General features: G+C 45.5%; 1 protein-coding gene across 4 annotated transcripts in view; it reads left to right on the top strand.

The window, feature by feature from the left end:
- LOC126335266 (uncharacterized) overlaps positions 1 to 20,162 on the top strand; it is a 1,744,002-nt gene that overhangs the window by 796,758 nt on the left and 927,082 nt on the right. Inside the window, exon 1 of one of the 4 annotated variants that reach the window (XM_049998314.1) lies at positions 3,614 to 5,323. The exons of 2 other annotated variants lie outside the window; for them this stretch is intronic. In XM_049998314.1, the coding sequence (XP_049854271.1) occupies positions 5,000 to 5,323 (324 nt within the window). In that variant the 5' untranslated portion in view covers positions 3,614 to 4,999. Of the gene's footprint in view, positions 1 to 3,613; positions 5,324 to 20,162 lie in introns of those variants that run through there. One more of the 4 variants, XM_049998315.1, reaches the window with a different exon arrangement.

Below are 20,162 nucleotides of genomic sequence, written 5' to 3'. Positions count from 1 at the left end.
GCACCATCTTGCATAAACCACGAGGTGTTCGCAGTGTCGTCTAAGGCAGTTTGTACCGCCACAAATTCACGAAGAATGTCCAGATAGCGTGATGCAGTAATCGTTTCGGATCTGAAAAATGGGCCAATGATTCCTTTGGAAGAAATGGCGGCCCAGACCAGTACTTTTTGAGGATGCAGGGACGATGGGACTGCAACATGGGGGTTTTCGGTTCCCCATATGTGCCAGTTCTGTTTATTGACGAAGCCGTCCAGGTAAAAATAAGCTTCGTCAGTAAACCAAATGCTGCCCACATGGATATCGCCGTCATCAATCCTGTGCACTATACCGTTAGCGAATGTCTCTCGTGCAGCATTGGTAGCGGCGCTGAGGGGTTGCCGCGTTTGAATTTTGTATGGATAGAGGTGTAAACTCTGGCGCATGAGACGATACGTGGACGTTGGCGTCATTTGGACCGCAGCTGCAACACGGCGAACAGAAACCCGAGGCCACTGTCGGATCACCTGCTGCACTAGCTGCGCGTTGCCCTCTGTGGTTGCCGTACGCGGTCGCCCTACCTTTCCAGCACGTTCATCCGTCACGTTCCCGGTCCGTTGAAATTTTTCAAACAGATCTTTCATTGCATCGCTTTTGGGTCCTTTGGTTACATTAAACCTCCGTTGAAAACTTCGTCTTGTTGCAACAACACTGTGTTCTAGGCGGTGGAATTCCAACACCAGAAAAATCCTCTGTTCTAAGGAATAAACCATGTTGTCCACAGCACACTTGCACGTTGTGAGCAGCACACGCTTACAGCAGAAAGACGACGTTCAGAATGGCGCACCCAAAGACTGCGTTGTCTTCTATATCTTTCACATCACTTGCAGCGCCATCTGTTGTTGAAAATTGTAACTACTGTAATTTCGAAAGTTTGTCCGCCTGAAAATGTACTGTTGTCCCAAGCATATTGCAACAAACGGTGTATTTCTATCGCTGCTCGTTTAGTTTTTATTGCCGTTTCAAATATACCGGTCATTTTTTAAACACCCTGTACATGCAGTCGGCAGCTCGTAGTCTTGCGGTAGCGTTCTCGCTTCCCGCGAGCGGGGTCCCGGGTTCGATTCCCGGCGCGGTCAGTATGACGATGTGACCCTCTGCCAACTCATCCACCAGAAATCTTGACCTTCACAACTCACAGACGGGCTTTTGCTACATCCTGTAGTTACAATGTGGCTTTTAATTACCATTTACACGTGTTCTATTGGATACAAACTAGATAGATGTTTTGGTTGATACTCAATCGACACACAACATCTGGTACAGATCTGAGTGTCTGCCATCTGGATGTTTGGGTGTCAGAGACGGAGCTTGGATCAGAAAACTTGGAAAGGAACTCTACGATCACACAGACAGCACCACAGATAAATTTAGGAAAAGATGCCTACAGTTCTATGGACAGCTATATAGGACGATGAGCCGGCCGCGGTGGTCTAGCGGTTCAGGCGCTCAGTCCGGAACCGCGCGACTGCTACGGTCGCAGGTTCGAATCCTGCCTCGGGCATGAATGTGTGTGATGTCCTTATGTTAGTTAGGTTTAAGTAGTTCTAAGTTCTAGGGGACTGACGACCACAGATGTTAAGTCCCATAGTGCTCAGAGCCATTTGAACCATTTTTTTTTTATAGGACGATGAAAACAAAGAATTTATTTGTTTTCTTCCGTCCTACGTAGATGTCCACAGAACTGTAGGCGTCTTCTCCTAAATTTATCTTTGATGTTGTATGTGTGTTCATCACGTCGGCGTTCAACGATCAGATTACGTGGCTCTGATGCGGAGGATCCGGGTTCGATTTCTGGAATTGACAGATGTTTCCTCGGATTAAGGACTGGTAAGGGAGTGCAGTCAGCGTCGTGAGGCAAATTGTACAGCTTCTTGAATGATAAGTAGCGGCACCAAGGTCAAGAAAGCCGACAACGGCTGAGATAGTACCGTGTTCATCCCACACCCCTCCATACCGCAGCCATTGGTAGAGGAAGACATGGCGGTTGGTCGGTCCCGACCGGTCCACAGGACCAGAACGCGGATCTTTCCGTTTCTTTATGCTATTCATCACACCAATTAGAGATGTCCCCAAGTCTGACTACAGTTCTTAATGATCGCCCGACGACGCTACTTTCCTGTGCACAACTTTGCAACTGATAATATCGTACCGCTACTAATCAAATTGATTCAAATCGCTCTGAGCGCTATGGGACTTAACATCTGAGATCAACAATCACCTAGACTTAGATATACTTAAACCTGACTAGCCTAAGGACATCACACATTTCCATGGCCGAGGCAGGATTCGAACCTACGACTGTAGCAGCAGCTCCGCTGCTAATCCTACTTGGTAAATCGTATACATATACTGAAAATATTGTAGGTCCTGTTATGTTCCATTAGGGTGCACCCAACCATGCTCTTGTGATTGTGGAACAACCGTCGTCCAGCATGCCGCACTGGTTTCTGTTAGTTCAAGGGTAAGATGGAAATCGTAACTGACCTCAATTAGCCTGAGTATAGAGGGTTATTCTGACCGAAGCTTTTACACCCTCGAAGTGACGTAGATGAAGCTGAGACAAGTGCTTTAATACAAGACAGATGGGGCCGCAAATGTCGGGAAATACCCCAAAAGTGGATGGCAACTGTTAAACACGTGACTCACCAGTTGACGTACCTTATCGCTCGTTCAGTTGCTGGACTTCTCAGTCCTAACCTCGCTCGGCTATTCTGTTTTCGTAAATGTATACACAGTCATCATAGTCTTGTATTATCCCTACCGGCTAGCACTGACGTACCACATGGGATAGTGAAAAAAAACCTAAAAAAGCACTCCGTCTTCAGGCCACGAGTGGCGTACCGGGACCATCCGACCGCCGAGGATGCGAATAGGAGGGCTGTGAGGTCACCACCCCGCTCTCCGGCCGTTATGATGGTATTCTTGACCGAAGCCGCTACTTTTCGGTCGAGTAGCTCCTCAATTGGTATAAGAAGGCTAAGTGCACCCGGGAAAATGGCAACAGCGCATGTCGGCCTGGATGGTCACCCATTCAAGTGCCGACCACGTCCGACAGCGCTTTAACTTCGGTGATCTCACTGTAACCACTGCACCAAAGCCGTTAATGCAAAAATCGGGAGGAACCGTACGTCGAACGACCCCCTTCAGGAAAGGGTAGGATCGACAAGCCCAGCCGCTGCATATGCGATGAGCTACGTCATCTGGTGACGTCACATATTCGTCATGCACTTACTGGGTAATTACAGACATTTGTCACTGAATGTATCTTACATTAAATTACCTAGCGTCATCTTCACCGATTGTAGGTTTTATTTACGATAGTGCGAATATTCCTGTGTAGATCGTTAGGTATCGGAGTTAAATGCCCTCCGTACGAGTCACCCTACCGCGAGGCAAACCTGCGTAATCTCACAGCGTCCCCGGTGCATTCTCTTCCACCTGGCAGCGGACATTGCTGGCGTGCCTGAAGGAACCCTGCCCCACCTCCTCTTACCCACCCGAGTAGTGCCGAGCGGCGCCGGAGATGGCCGAGTGCGGCGGGCGGCGTGGTGGGGTACGGGCGAGCGGCTGGTTGTTGTGGAGCCTGCCGAGCGACGAGGCTCCAAACTCGTCTGGCGGGTTGGCGCGCCGCGCACAGTGGGTTACAGCGTGGCCTGGCCGCCCGCGCCTGCGCAGTCGCGCCGCCTCGCTTCAGCTGTCGCCCAGCGCGGCCGCGGCTGCAGTTCGCGAACGGCCGCCAGCCGACCACACCGTGCGTGTGACACACGCGCCTGCGTCGCCGCGACGCACGTGCTCCCTCGGCGGCCGTGTGTTCCGGTGCGTCGCCCCTGTGAATCTGTGCAACCGCTCGCTAGTGTCAGCCATTGTGTTCCGAAGGCACGCGGCGTCCTCGTGACGTCACCGGCACATTCAGTTGTCTTGACACAGCAGCGGCGGGTTTCGCGTTTATTGTTCTGGAGTGCTGCCATTTGCATACTCGCTTTTGTTTGTGACCGTCGCGCTACCGTGGCGTCGGTGTGTGCTGTGTAGATACTCGGAAGATTTGAGGGCATACAATTCGTCTGTGACAGTGTTTACTTACAGTGTACTAGAATATTTCTCACCTGTGCGCCAATGCAAACTTCATACATCATGTAACGTGTAGCTGGTGTTGCAGACAAATAGTGAAACGGCCAGTGAATTAACACGCGTAGGCATTTTTCATTTCGGGCGGTGTTACCCGCCGCCGTGACCTCAGGCTGACCAGGTGATTTTGTGTCGGTGCGCACCCTTGACCTTGAGCGTCGAGCGGCGACAAAAAACGGCGACTAAACGAAGGTGGAATTCCTCAGGCACGGCAACGCCGCAGGAATCGAGATTACAGCCAGATTCGCCTTTGCTGCTCGCAACACTTCTCCAGAAAAGGGAATTCTGTGTGTGACATTAGACTCCAGGAGTGGCTAGTGAAGAATTATCACGTTAATGTTCTAAGCTCTGCCTTGTGCCGAGTGGCCAGTGACGGACGTGTTGTGTTGTATTTAAGAAATTGTTCATGTGTTGAATTGTGGTGGGAAATTAGAGCTAATGACGTGAAGTAGAGGAAAGTGCTGTCTGAAACCATACAGTGGCAATTTTTACGCTGTTGTCATCGAAGAAGCCTACCATACCAATGAAACTTCACTGTACATTAGCTCCTATGCAGAGGTGCGCTAGTGTGTGCATTGTGTTTTGAGGCATAGAAGTGTGAGAAAAGAAAAGTAGTAACTGACTCGTAATCTAACGATATTAAGCTCAGTAGTGTATTTTTGGCAGTAACGTTACGTCGATGGAGGGTGGATTGCTTTGAGGTAAGGGAGTTGTTCGAAACTGAGTAAATTGAAGACGAGACAGTCGCAGATGAGTAAGAAGTGTAGAGTGATAATTTGTGCGAGAGCTGGTCTAGCCAGAGTGTGACAGCCGACAGGCAGTGTGAGAGAGAGAGATGGCGGCTATGTTAGGCAGCCTGGTGCAGCGGCTGCAGTCGCTGTCGCCGACGACTTCCCCGCTGAGCTCTCCGAAGGCGTCGCGACGCCGGCGTCGGCCGGGAAGGCACAGCGCAGAGGAGTACCGGCGAGAGGTGCAGTCGGAGCCGGAGGCGGACGACGATAAGAAGACGTCGGGGGCGGGAGCGGGGGGCGGCGCCCAGCTGCTGCCCGACTCGCGCCGCCACAAGGCGGGGGCGGCGAGGCGTCGCGACGCCGCCTCCGCAGGCCTTGGCGTCCTGCAAGGATCCAAGAGCCTCGGCCGGCTGGACGGCCTCAAAGAGGTAAGCAGCGTCACTCAGCTGTGCCCAAATAGCGTCGTTTCTTGCAGGTGTCCATAGTCCTGCTCACCGTACAATGCCGGCAATCACGATCGGTATTTCGTTCTTCGACATCTAGGAACAATAACATGTCGTGCCGAGACCTTTACAGAGGCTATAAACACGCATTCTAGTTAATTCGTAGCCTCCATCAGTAAAAACGGCACCCTTATAGGATCGCTTTGTGTGTGTGTGTGTGTGTGTGTGTGTGTGTGTGTGTGTGTGTGTTAGACCGTTAAGAATCCTTTTCCTTGGGTGTGGGTAGACATATGAAGTTAAAAATTTATTTCGCATACTAAGATCTACCGTCTCTTGGCGGTGTAAAGAATTGTAGCTTTTATTAAGTCTATACAGGCAAAAGATTCGGTCATTTATGTCACATAATTTGATTCCCTCAAACTCTCTCACCAAAAGTTACAGGTTACTTCCCGGTGACCTATAATATGAAATTCGGCAAGAAGCAACGTTTCGCGGAACAAGTAAAGTAAAAAATCTAAAACTTGTTGAATTGTAATTATATCACACTTTTTTTGCCACTTGAACATACATTACACTCCACATCCGAAAAAAGCGTAATGGCCGAACATTACTGCATGCAAGCATAAGTAACGTTTCGGTAAGCAGAGAAAAAAAGTTTTATTCTTTCCTCTTTACATACGTAAACAGATGTCCCTGCTCGTGTCATGTCCGAACTAATCTGACGAAATACTGTACAAATTTTGATCCCAACTTCGAATTCCTAGGATCAATACCTTGTTATTATCGCTGTCGGGAATAAACAAAAATCGTTCAGATTCTCAATTCCCAGGATCTGTGAACTAGCTATATACATAGTTAAGTGTATACGGAAACAGTGCGCGAGACCTGCTCGCCGTTGGCCCATCTTAGAAATCAACCAGGTTTAGCAACCCGATCTGTTGATATGCCTCCCCACAGCGATTATGTGATGTTATTCGTTTATTTCCAAACACTGCCGAGTGCCAAGGAGCAAAGTTTGAAAATAAAATAACAAAGTCATTATAGCCTCCATTATAGCCTACATCCATACTCTGCAGACCACTGTGAAGTGCATGGCAGAGGGTTCATCGAACAACCTCCACAATTCTCTATTATTCCAATCTCGTACAGCGCGAGGAAAGAATGAACACACACATCTTTCCTTACGAGCTCTGATTTCCCTTACTTTATCGTGGTGATCGTTCCTCCCTATGTAGGTCGGTATCTCCAGCCCAAATCCTTTATCGTTTCTGTGACACACTCTCCCATATTCCGCGGTAATATGAAACGTGCTGCCTTTCTTTGAACTTTTTCGATGTACTCCGTCAGTCCTATCTGGTAAGGACCCCACACCGCGCAGCAGTATTCTAAAAGAGGACGGACAAGCGTAGCGTAGGCAGTCTCCTTAGTATGTCTTTTACACATTTTAAGTGTCCTGCCAATAAAACGCAGTCTTTGGTTATCCTTCCCCACAGCATTTTCTATGTGTTCCTTCCAATTTAAGTTGCTCGTAATTTTAATACCTAGGTATTTAGTTGAATTTACGGCTTTTAGATTAGACTGATTTATCGTGTAACCAAAGTTTTAGTTCCTTTTAGCACTCATGTGTATGACCTCACTTTTTTCGTTGTTTAGGGTCAACTGCCAATTTTGCTACATTCAGATATCTTTTCTAAATCGTTTTGCAGTTTGTTTTGATCTTCTGATGAATTTATTATTCGATAAACGACAGCGTCATCTGCAAACAACCGAAGACGGCTGCTCAGATTGTCTCCCAAATCGTTTATATAGATAAGGAACAGCAAACGGCCCATAACACTACATTGGGGAACGCCAGAAATCACTTCTGGTTTACTCGATGACTTTCCGTCAGTTACTACGAACTGTGACCTCTCTGACAGGAGGAAATTGTAGCAGTTAAGAGGGCTTCTTCCCGTCCCATTTACGTAGGGAGGGCGGGAAGAATGCCTGTTGAAAGGCATGTGCGCGCTGTGTGAGTAGTCTGATCTTGTTCTCGCTATCCGTTCGTGGTTTCAATGTATTTCTAGAATCTCGCTTATAATTGGTTCTTGAAGCTTTTAAGCAGGCAACTATCATCAGGCGTTTGCCAGTTGAGTTTCTTCAGCTTCTCCATGAGAGACTTTCTCACAGGCCAAACAAACCTGTGATCACTCATGCTGCCCTTCTCTGTATACATTCAGTAGCCCCAGTTAATCCTATTTGTTACGGATCCAACACACTTCAGCAGTGTTCTAGAGTGTGTTCACGAATGATTGGTAAGCAATGTTCATTGTATATTGATTGTATTTCTCTAGTATTCTACCAATAAACCGAACTCTGCCACTTGCTTTACGTACAAATCGCTCCATTTCATATCGCTACAAAGTGTTACACGCAGGTATTTGTACGACTTGACCGATCTCAATTCTTTGAAACTATCGTCATAGGATACTATGTCTTTTTTTGCATTTCTAAAGCGCATAGTTTTACATTTCCGATGATTTAAAGCAAGTTACCAATCTCTGCACCACTCTGAAATCTTATCGAGGTCAGACTTGTGGTGCTTTTTTCAGACATTAGTTCATTATAGATAACGCCATCATCTGCAAAAAAATCTGGGGTTGTAACTGACATTGTCTGCACTGTCATTAATACACAACACGCAAAGCAAGGGTACCATCACACTTCCCTCAGTTACCCAGATTTACTTCCACGACAACTTCTAATTCATGATAACATACCGTGTCGTCCTTCCCAAGAAATCCATAGTCCAGTCACAGATTTCTGTTGATTACCCACACGATCGTACTTTCGATAGGAAACGTACATATACTACTGAGTCAAATTGTTTACGGAAGTCAAGAAATAATACATCTACCCGATTGCGTTGAACCGTTGCTTTCAGGATGTCACGTGACTAAAGTGCGAGTTGGGTTTCAAGTGATAGTTCTTTCCGGAATCCGTGCTGGTTGGTGTCTAGGTGGTCACACTTCACTGTCTTTGAGCTCAGAATACATAGATCCGCAGAAGATCCAACGTTAGGCACACGAACATGCCTTGCGGCACGGCAAATGCTCATACACGTCACTAATATACTAATTCGTGTCCTTCACAGTGCGTTATACTCAGAGTTGCGAGTGAGCAGGCTGTTTTCTAAAGCATAACAAATCGCTGATATTTCCTGTGCCGAGCTGATGAACTGAAAACAGTACAAATCTTCTCCTATCTTGCTTCTAGCCGACGAATAGCAAATGGTTCAAATGGCTCTGAGCACTATGGGACTTAACATCTATGGTTATCAGTCCCCTAGAACTTAGAACTACTTAAACCTAACTAACCTAAGGACATCACACAACACCCAGCCATCATGAGGCAGAGAAAATCCCTGAGCCCGCCTGGAATCGAACCCGGGCGTGGGAAGCGAGAACGCTACCGCACGACCACGAGATGCGGGCCCGACGAATAGCAAGTCTAGTGCTGGGCCGTCATCTTTTCGCTCATAGACATAACGTAATATGGGTTAGCGTTATCTCTAACATATGGGGACGCACAAGTTCTTTTCGCGGTTACCAATGCTGAAATACGGAAGTCTACGCACCAAATATACAAAAAAGCAAAAAAAATATGTATAACGTTGTAATCTCAGCAGCAAAAGGGAAAAAAATTAATCACTTCTATTGTATACTTGGACAAGAGACTTTCTTAGACAGATGATGCACGGATATCATACAAAATAAAACAGTGATACATCACAGTCAGAATCATCAACCAAGTATAATGGGAAGCGAAGCATGCACGACTCGAAATGAAGTAAGGCAACTCTTAAAAGTCCTTGGGATTGCTGATGACAACTTCCCACTATAGACTTCCAGACGAAAAACCACTGAAACCATGGCCAAAGTGACTAAGATAACACCTATAATATATGAACTAAAGGAAAAGCTTGTAAAATGACTTAATCGCGATATAAGAATTGAACATTTCAGACTACGATGACAAATTCCAAATCGCATACCGAGACCACTGATTCGGCCATACAATAAACGATAGAAGTATGCGGCAAAATAGGCCACTATACCTATTAATTTAAGAGATTACTGTAAACGATAGATTTTCTGTACCAAACTCTAATCTCATTATAATCTTTACGGGATCGGGATTACCGACAAGAAACGTTTTCATAAATGAAATCTAGCAAATTACAATTGCCCGCATCTCGTGGTAGTGCAGTAGCGTTCTCGCTTCTCACGCCCGGGTTCGATTCCCGGCGGGGTCAGGGATTTTCTCTGCCTCGTGATCGCTGGGTGTTGTGTGCTGTCCTTAGGTTAGTTAGGTTTAAGTAGTTCTAAGTTCAAGGGGACTGATGACCATAGATGTTAAGTCCCATAGTACTCAAAGCAATTTTTGAAGTTACAATTAAAATCAAGGTTTTATTTAATTTACATCTTAACTGTTCCTCTCTAAGAATGTAACATGAGAAAGATGCTTCTTCTATCCATTGGATCTGTTACGGATAATACCTAAGACTGAGATAAGGGGACACTCTGGGCAACATAAATTGAATCGCTGCAATATCTGAAGCCCCAAAAGTTTCTAATTACAAGAGAAACGGCGCCCAAATTATTTCGCATTCTAAATGGGGTATACATGGGGTAGGGGGGACTACACGTAGAGCAGAGAGAAATTGCCATTATTTTCAAAGGAGCATACGTCATATCCTTGAACAAAAACAGCATCTGAACTGATTCATATGCCTACAGCCTTATTACAGACTTCACTATTTGTGCCACAATTCTAGCACACTATTGAGTTCAGACATAACTTTCTGCCTGAAAAAAAAAAACCTCTACGTGGCAGCCAAGGTAAATTACAAGTACACCCAGCAATCACATTCAAGTTTTTCGCACAAAACTTGGTCAGAACCATGGATACAGAAAAGAATATGTATTAGATGTTTTCAGAATTCCGTAAAGCATTCGATTAGTGCCGCTTCAACATCTACTAATATAATGTATTGTGTTCTGCGACTGCACTGAGGCACAACGAAAGTCATCCAAATCGGAACAAGCTAATTTACGATGCGTTCAAGGAACGGTTGATAAAGTTGCAGCTGTTCAGGTCGCGTTGATAATTTATCCGATACCATTATCCGCGTTCTCAGATTTTTTCATAGATGCAAAATCGAATAAGACCGTGAAAAAATCCCAGCTTGATTTGAAGACCATCAAAAAAACAGTTCATGGAGGAAAATATCATGATGTGCGCGAGTTATAAAGAGTGAATATGGGTTATTTGGCTACACTAGACGTGAGTTAGCTGGAGTCTTCAGACCATGGAAATGCTTGGAAGTAACAATGTGTGGAAGTACGAAGGAAAGGGTCGTACAGGCTCAACTGAAAAGCAGGCAAATGCACATTTCAGTGGGAAGATAATGGGAAACTGATATTTACTCTATATTCTACTTTCACATATAGCCACTGCACAATGTGCATCGGTGGATAATACGTACCAATATTTGATATTATCAGTCGTGTCCCATTAGTGTATACAGCGATGGGAAAGTATGCCCACCTTAGTCTTTCTCGTGATACCCACGCGAAAAATACCACGGTGGTAGCAAAATTGTGACATGGTTGTCTTAGAATAATAGCGTCTCCAATTTTACTCGACAGTGCTTGGAAGGAAGGGTCATCTTTCTTGCAAAGATTTCAGTTTTCGAGTAGTACTAGTTTTTTTAAAGTTTGTATCAGGTATAATTAATAAGGGCCTGAGCCGTTTACAACGAAGGCCACCGTGAGTGGATGAAGGCTTTTTTACTTGTGTGACTGTGTGGCTCTCAAGAACCGCCCAGTACTTAGAGAGCCAGTTTACAGGAAACATATTTTTCGACTTCAGACACGTTGCGTCCTTAAAGAAAGAAAGACAAGGTGAAAGTAGTCTTATAAACGCTTCCAGCGCTCCATTCTTGAACGCATATAGGCGTATGGCAGTTTGCGGTGCAAAAAGTCGATAAAGATATATCTCGATCTTAAACCTTCACTATACAGCAGTTGCCTCCACTGCAGCATGAAACAATTATTTTTATTAACACTCTTACTTTTAAAATGATGGGACAGAAATATATTCAGGTTTTATAGGTTTTTTTATCAGACCGCGAACTAGTGAGTCACTGAGAAAATCGCTATTGCCTGTTTCTAAGATCAATAATAGAATTACGGCGCAGTTCTCAGTGGATCAAAAGTTTTACCTAAAACTCCTTCTCATAAAAGAAAGTGTCTACCTACATTGAGCGCAGACGCTTGTTACAAGACATGCTCCAACTACACCATTGCTTTCCCTAGCGACGCTTGCTTCACCCACAAACCCTCCACTCCCGTTTAGAATCAACGAAGTTTAAATGTATACACTATACTTAGGCCTACTGGTTTAAATCACTTGATTCCTGGACTGCTTACTTTCGAAGTGGCAGAAATTGGAAACTTCAAGTTGTCATTACTTTGCACCTCACCACCACTGCTGATAATAATAATAATAATAATAATAATAATAATTATTATTATTATTATTATTATTATTATTATTATTATTATTATTATTATTATATGTTGGCCCTCGAGCAACCTAGTAGCCGTCACATAGTTACTGTTGTGTTGTGCCGTGAATTTGTTCGTTTATCTGTTGCAAAGTGAATGATGAAATTTCTAGTTCATTGTAAGAACCATAAACAACTCGGAAAAGACATTTTCGTGAGATATTTGAACATAAATGATGTATATGTCCCAGTTTTACTATCGTAAATGCATGGTATACAGTACAAAATATTTGTATAGTACGTGGACAGCGTAAGGAAGACCATGTCCATACACTCGCTTAATAAACTGTAACCTACACCAAACCGCGAGTCAGAGCAAGCATTTGAAAAAAAAAAAAAAAAAACAATTTAATCATTGACGACTTATGTAATCACTAATACTAGTGATAGTAATGACCTTTTTAAAAAATAATTTGATTTCCTGACGAAAATACAGTAGAGCCCTTTGGTTTTTACCTCACAAAGAATTACGTTTCGTCCCTCAGGGGTAATAATCCCAGGATTTGAAGCACTACTGTGCTGTGATAACTCAACTGTCGTAACAAACAAAGAAATCGTAAAATGTAGCATTTTTAAAACCTATGATCAAATGTTATCCCTGTAACTGTAAACTATAAACGGCTTGCTTTCACTGTTGAAAAGACCAGAATTAACAATTATTACACGCTTTAAGGAGGTAATCTTCTCATAAATGAAACTCCCCATCTCATCCCCCTTAGATTCAGTGGCAAAGTGGCGAAGTGGATAGTCCGCCAATAACTGAACACAGAGCAAGCACGAAAACTGGGAGAATGTCTACTGAACTGTGAAAAAAGAAGCAAAATAGAAACGGTACGCTCTCCAATCTCAAGATACGCAAAATCGAGGGAGTCGTAAGACCCGCGCCGTCGTGGTTGCATGGTCACAGGCTTGAACCGCAAAGCGGGACACCCGTGTCCAAATCTCCCTCGCACCTATTTTGTTCTTATAAAATTATGAACTTTCCGTTAGGGCATTGACGTGTGTGTTCCTCTTCTGTATTCTTGGCAGTTGTCATACTACACAGTGGTTGTAGAATACGAGTCAAGTGGTAAGAATATACTATAACCGTCGCAGGTAAATGCGATGAACAGTGAAAGCAGGCGGGATCAGGTTCAAAATGGTTCAAATGGCTCTGAACACTATGGGCCTTAACATCTGAGGTCATCAGTCCCCTAGAACTTAGAACTACCTAAATCCAACTAACCCAAGGACATCACACACCCACCCATGCCCGAGGGAGGACTCAAACCTCCGGCGGGAGGGGCCGCGCAATCCGTGACATGGCGCCTCTAACAACGCGACCACTCCGCGCAGCTCACAGAAATGAAAATAACTACTAAACAGGTGTGAACTATGTTACGACAAAGAAATTCGAGTCAAAACTTCCAAAACGGGACGCGAGTCACAGCAAGTGGTACTTGGGTAAAAAAACATTGAAAGTATGTATTTTTAGAGGCCCTTTTCGTACATCTCTCTGTTGCAAGTGGACGTTACACGACGACACAGACAGATTTTAACACGATGAACAACACGTTAGTGCTGGAAGGACATTTCATAATTTAGTGAAAAAAAAGAAAAAAGTACTAAGGAAATTTGAACACGAATCTCCCTCTTCGGAGCGGAACACGATCACCAAACAACTACTACGCTGTAATCTCTAAATATGTTCGTTGTTAAGCTTGGACCGTTCACTGTTTCTATTTTGCTTCTTTCTTCACAGTTCAGTACACATTCCTGTTTTCGTGCTTAGTTTCTGACGGGCTATCCACTGCGCCATCTTACCACTATATCTGAGGGGGTGCGATCGGAAGTTTTCCTTGTCAGTGAAGGAGTTGTTTCCGTCTACACGTAAAGCAGGCCGAGCAAAGGTAGCTGTGCAGGAAGCGACCAGCGGTCGGATAAGAAGCGTGTTTGTAGGATTTACACGTGTGTGAAACTACATTCTTCTTCGAAGTTCGGCGCGGCCACGGAATGTTCAGCAGGCGTGGGTGGTGCGGGTGCGCTGCCTGCTAAGCGGGGGCGGCCGGTGGCTGCATCCAAAGGGGAGCGCGGGTATGGCAGTCACGGAGGTTCCGGGAAGCGTCGTGGTGTGGTGTGGGAGGTTGGCCGGCCTGCGTGCCTTGGCAGCCAGCAGCCGGCGGCGGTTCGCGCCGCTCGGTTTCACTTTTGCTGCCAGACTCCCAACGAGGGGGCGACGCACCGCAGGCGCTGAGCGGCCAGCCGAGCTGCAGTTCGCACTTGTTACGTGAGACGAGGGTACGCGCAACAAGCGGCTGTCGTGCCAGTACGACGAACTTAGTTATACATTTTAATGGTCATGATCGCGATATAGTGCAGTAACGATTAGATAACAACCTGTACCGGTTTGCTAGTAAACATCTTCAGATCGAGGCAGCTAACTTCTACGTGGTGCGGACAGGATATCCGATCTCGCGAGAGGGCAACGTCGTCGGGATGCAAGACGAGCTGGTTAACTTGATTTGCGCTCTCTAGCGGCAGTTGTCGGCTTTATTTGGCTAGTACGACCAACACCGACTCAAAGGAAGGCCTCGGCGCTTGTTCGTGACATCACGTCAGCTAGGAACGGCGAACGCCAGGTCTGTTGCAGGCATACTCATAATGGTGGTGTCTCCCTCTCTGACACAGGAAAATGTGAAACTATTGGCCGTAGCTGACCAACACGCATTCTTCTGAGAGATTTCTGCAATCAATTAATTGTGCAATTCATTACACTTCTTATCAAATAGTATACTCCTGAACTTAAATTTCCATCTGTTTTAAGGATTAACATACAAAAACAACTTCATGGTCCAGCAGCAACAGAATTCGTGCTTCTTTGCCTTATTTGTATATCTGAGGAAGTAAAGTTTGTACTGGGTTGCTTTCACAAGAAACTGTGAACATATTGGTGCTCTTCTTTAGGTATCTTGGTTGACTATGGGGTGAGGAGCACTGAATGTTAATGAAATATCTTGCGATTGTAAACGTTGGTGGAGGGGGACGGAAGAAGAGGCAAAAGGAGATACTTGTTTTATCAAATACATTTTTTTTATCTTATAAAGTTTCAGGGGAATATTTATCATTTCTAATGTGCGTGTTTAAAAAAGTTTAAGCTCAGCAGTATTTTCGATGTGTGAAACTATTTTGTTTCCTGTTTAGAATTCCTTTCGTTGAAAACGACTGTAATCTAATGACTGGCAACAGTTGGACCTTTACACATGTAAATTAGTTCACATTTCCAGTGACGACGTCAAACGAAAATAAATAAATAAATAAAAGAAACGAGTTCATTTTAAGTGCAATGGGGCAAAGCATCTTCTCATATTGATCTGCGTTCGTTTCGACAAGATTCAGTTATGCAGAACTATGGTCTTCATTTGTAGCTTTACGACAGTAAGAAAATCTTTCATCTAAATAAAACTGCAGAATTCAAAACTATACCAAACATTTTGTCCAAAAATAAGAGATTTATAGTGATAAGCACGCCCAGGCGCTTCTGCCTGCGACAGACCTGGCGTGCCTAGCTGACGTGACGTCACCAACAAGCGCCGAGTCCTTCCTTTGAGTTGGTGTTGGTACGACACACTGTTCCTTTATGAAATTGGATGTCCGTAAAACAGCTGAGTTTCTTAGCGACTGTTGAATAAGCGTGGAGAAAATAGCGAAGAAGATTCTGGCAGCATGATCATCGGCCTGGTGTAAGCAAAAATGTTATTTATCTGACCAGCCGACATGGTACTATAGACCTACGGCCCCAGCCAGCGTTCACTGCAGTCTCAATTCACGATGTCGTTGGGTCAGCTTGGGAACGCGTAAGCATCGTCTACTGCGGAGCGACCGAGAGGGGTGGCGCAGTGGTTAGTTTACTGGACTCGCAACCGGGAGGGCGACGGTTCAATCCCGCGTCCGGCCATCCTGATTTAGGTTTTCTGTGATTTCCGTAAATCGCTCCAGGCAAATGCCGGGATGGTTCCTTTGAAAGGGCACGGCCGACGTCCTTCCCCATCGTTCCACAATCCGATGAGAGCGACGACCTAGCTGTTTGGTCTCTTCCCTCAAACAACCCAACCCAACCTACTGCGGAGCCTTGTGCTCATCAATGAGCGCCAGATTTGTACTCTCTCGTCCGATAAAGCACAAATCACCGCCTGTCCAGCGTAAGGCCAGGTTCTCGTTCAAATGAACAAAACACAGGCAAAGTTTGGAAATTTTTTGTGAGGCAATGAAAATATTTACGAAGGATCGGTCTGGGCATATTTTAGATATTCAGTGCAAAAAAAAAGGCACCCGTAATTGTGCTTTGATCACGAGCTTATACTTAACCAAAATGAAATAACATTAAATTTAACGATATGGTTCTAACCCGAACTTTCGATTTTGGGTCTTTTTCACTCACTAGGACTTTACACAAAATAATTAATATTGACAAATTTCATATATTAGATTATAAGTTCCCAAGAAAATTGTTTACTTTCCGGGCGTCAAAGGTAGAATTTAATAGGTTGCATCGTTTTTATTTTATGCTGAACGCAGTTTAAAACAAAAAATCGTTTCTAAAGAGAAACCCGTTCAAAGTTCACGGAAAACTTTTATATGTATTATTACTTCAATTTGCATAAAAACTACGTGTTATATATTTATGTCGCTGAAAACAAATCTGAAGTTAGATTTTTAAAATTCATAATGGCTTATCTAGTATTGAAGACAAAAAAGGTATGTTTTGACCAAAATCTGACCAAAGAAAATATTTTCGGTACTTACGTGTTGTCTGCAATTCGAGGATCGTAATTCGACGCTTCCTCTAACTCGAATTGTTCCTGGAGAACAATTCCCTCTCGGCGAGAAAAGCAGATCTGGCTGAGCTAAATATGCTGCGTTCGGCAGCCTACACACGTCGTTCGCCAGCTTTTTCGGCTAATATGTTTGCGTGCATAATGCAATGTAAATCATTTCCTGAGCGTCTACCTGCACCGGGCGTCTCCGGCTGAGAGCGTCGCACGGCGGCTGTGTCATTGCTTCGAGCAATGGGCTGTAGAAACTGTTGTACAGCACGGATTAAAAAAACCTTGTCGTCCCAAAATTCTAGACTTATATACCTTTCAAAAAACGAATTTTCGACCATTTTCAATGAGAACCTGGCCTTAACAGTGCGGTCAAGCCTCCGACCTCTACGCTCTGTAATGAGGCGTGGATTCCAACAACTTGCCACCGACTCGTGGTTCCACGGGCCTCCATCTATTTACCACAGATGCTCACGATAGCACCGCACGAACAGACGACTAGCGTCGCCGCTTCACAGGTGCTCGCTCGTTCATGGGCGCCGCCCCATAACACGCGTCCCTCGTGGATGTCGCTTATGTTAGTGGATGTTCCCAACTGAGGCACATATCGTCTCCATAATGATTTCCCCAACCGTCTCTGCTCCGCTTGCAGACGGAGTTGGAAAAATAACTGACCCGGAAAACATTCATAACACTGGAAGTGGCACTTGTTAAAGAACAGGATAACTGCCCGTCCCTGTAAATACTGGAAACCGTGGTTTCGATGCACCAATCGGTTTCTGTCAAATGTACGCGCATGTGCATCTTGCCTATGATCTGTGCCGAACCACAGATGTGATATAAAAGTTGAAAGTGTGAGAGGAGGAGAAGAGTTTAGTGACCAGTTGACTGCAACAGAAAATGGTGGTCACTACACGTGTATGTGGTAGAACACAGGTGCAGTGAACATAAAGATCGTACTGAATTACGTCAAACCACCAAACCAGCTGTTATCGTCCATAATACAAAGGGCTGATGCTGCATAGTGTACAACACACCCACGAAACTAGGGCAATATTCTTCTTTCTGCGATTAGAAGCCACTGAAGTTAGGGTTTAAGGCGGTCTAAGTAACAAAGATAACAGCCTACAACTGAGTCAGGCATGAACCCTGTACTGAGACGAGAAAAATAAAAGTTTTTCCGTACTGTGAGATTCGCGTTCGATGAGGATAGCGGCGGGACACTGGAAACCACAGTTCTCAGCTGGTGTCGACGTCACCACCACCACCACCACCACCACCGTCGCGGTGGCTACACGATAGTGACGCGAGCGGTGTGATGGAGGGTTAACGGCCAACATATACAGGGTGTCCGGGAAGGAATGGATGGTAATGAGTGATATTGCGGGGATACTCATTCGAGGGCAAAAAAGCCTCATAAGGACATATGCCCTATTGAGAATGGTTGGCAAGATACAACACATTTAATGCACATTTGTTTTTGAGCCAGTGGCGTCCATGTATGTATTTTTCCCACCCAATAAAACAGATGCATCATGTGCAAAAAAGAACTGATGGATTGTTGATACTGGTGAGCTAATAATTATAAAACAGAAAAACAGGACTGAGAGTAGAGCCTTGACGGAATCCGTGTGTCACTGTTAAAAGGAAGTAGGGAAGGACAGTTTTGAAGGTGGTGTGAGGTGTATCTCCCACGTGCCTTGTACTCCACCTGATTTTTTTTTTCTCCCCAGCTACCGTTCCTCTTATACCCTGAGTATTGACCATTCCTCCTGCGACACCCTGCATAGGAAACCGACACGAGCACAGCAGCAGTCGTCAGGGACCACCTGAAGATGGCAACGAGTCTGTCTGACGAAATATCGTGGAAAACGCGCTACGTGATCCGGGCCGACACTCGAAAGCTGTACATATTAAACAAAGCTGAAGTTATAAATTTACTTTCTTTTTGTCTGTGTAATGAAATACAGAGGTTACAAATGTTGGAGCTACAGCACAAATTTAGTAGGGAACGCCCTTTTCGGCTTTTTCGTGTCTCTCCCTTTACCTGTCGAACTTTCGTTAAATCAGATCGTCAATTATTCGAACTTTTCTGAAAATGGTTCAAATGGCTCTAAGAACTATGGGACTTAACATCTGAGGTCATCAGTCCCCTAGACTTGGAACTACATAAACCTAAACAACCTAAGGACCGTATCAGCCACGTGGTTCCGGACTAAAGCGCCTAGAACCGCTCGAGCACAGCGGCCGGCGAACTTTCCTAAGGTCTCTTGACCTTCTAATCATTGAGCGTGCATCGTATTCGTTTTTCATCTGAATTTAGTTTAGCTCCTAATGAAATGAAATGAAATGAAATGATCGTATGGCATTGTTGGCCGGGAGGCCCCATACAGGGCAGTTCGGCCGCCTTATTACAAGTTCTTTTTAGTTGAAGCCACTTCGGTGACTTGCGAGTCAATGATGATGATGATATGCTGATGAATGAGACACAACACCCACTCGAGGCAGAGAAAATCCCTGACCCTGCCGGGAATCGAACCCGGGATCCCGTGCGCGGAAAAAGCGAGAACGCTACTGCTTTTTTCCCCTACTAATTACATTGCCTTAACGCAGATGGTTGTTGTACGTCCACCCCCTATTTGTGAAGGAAGAAAGAGGGTGGGAGTGGGGTACAAGTGGTTTGAGATTACGTAAACGTGCTGTATGGGGGGGGGGGGGGGGGGGAGGGAAAGAGAAGCGGCCATCAGAGGGTCCGCAGTACAGTTAACTTCCAAACTTCCACTTTTACGTCTAGAAGTGTGCTACTCAAACCCTGCGGCAGTCCACAGCGTAGAGATAACATCAGACGGCGACAACAGACCCCGCCGCCCCGTCTTAGGCAGGGCTCTTGTCCCGTTTCACGGAACACAATGCGGTTGCGTTTCGCACATGACGACACGTTCCTCTGCCTCGGGAGGCAGCTGCAGATGCTATCTCTCTGCCCGCACCCCTCACTCAGCCCGTATTACGTGGAGGCGGCCGCGGCTGTTTGTCTGCACGCCTGTCCAGTCTTCGCCGCGGGCTGTGCGGAACGGGCGACGTAAATCTACCCAAGCCCCTGTGTTAAGGCATCTCCGGTTACCACCCCCACCCCTGACCCTCAAATCATCCCCTGCGAGACAGCCGACAGAGCGGCCAAGCTCGGAGGCGCCCGGGTTCCACCCTGCTGTCAGCTCGTATCTTACGTGCTCTACGGCCCGCCGCAGGTACCCAACACCCGAGAGCTACCTGTCAGTTTCCCTTTTTTTCCGCCAGCTCCATCAATGGAGTCTCCACGAGATGGCTTTTGAGGACGTTGATCCCTTGCCCCTAAGATTTACGTCACCCTTAAGGCGTTTGGCCGTCGGAGTATTTGATATAAAAGCAAACTTCT

The sequence above is a fragment of the Schistocerca gregaria genome, chromosome 2 (assembly GCF_023897955.1).
Source record: "Schistocerca gregaria isolate iqSchGreg1 chromosome 2, iqSchGreg1.2, whole genome shotgun sequence".
Classification (NCBI taxonomy): Eukaryota; Metazoa; Arthropoda; class Insecta; order Orthoptera; family Acrididae; genus Schistocerca; species Schistocerca gregaria.
Note: the sequence above shows the minus strand (reverse complement) of the source record. Positions and strands in the feature narration are given on the sequence as shown.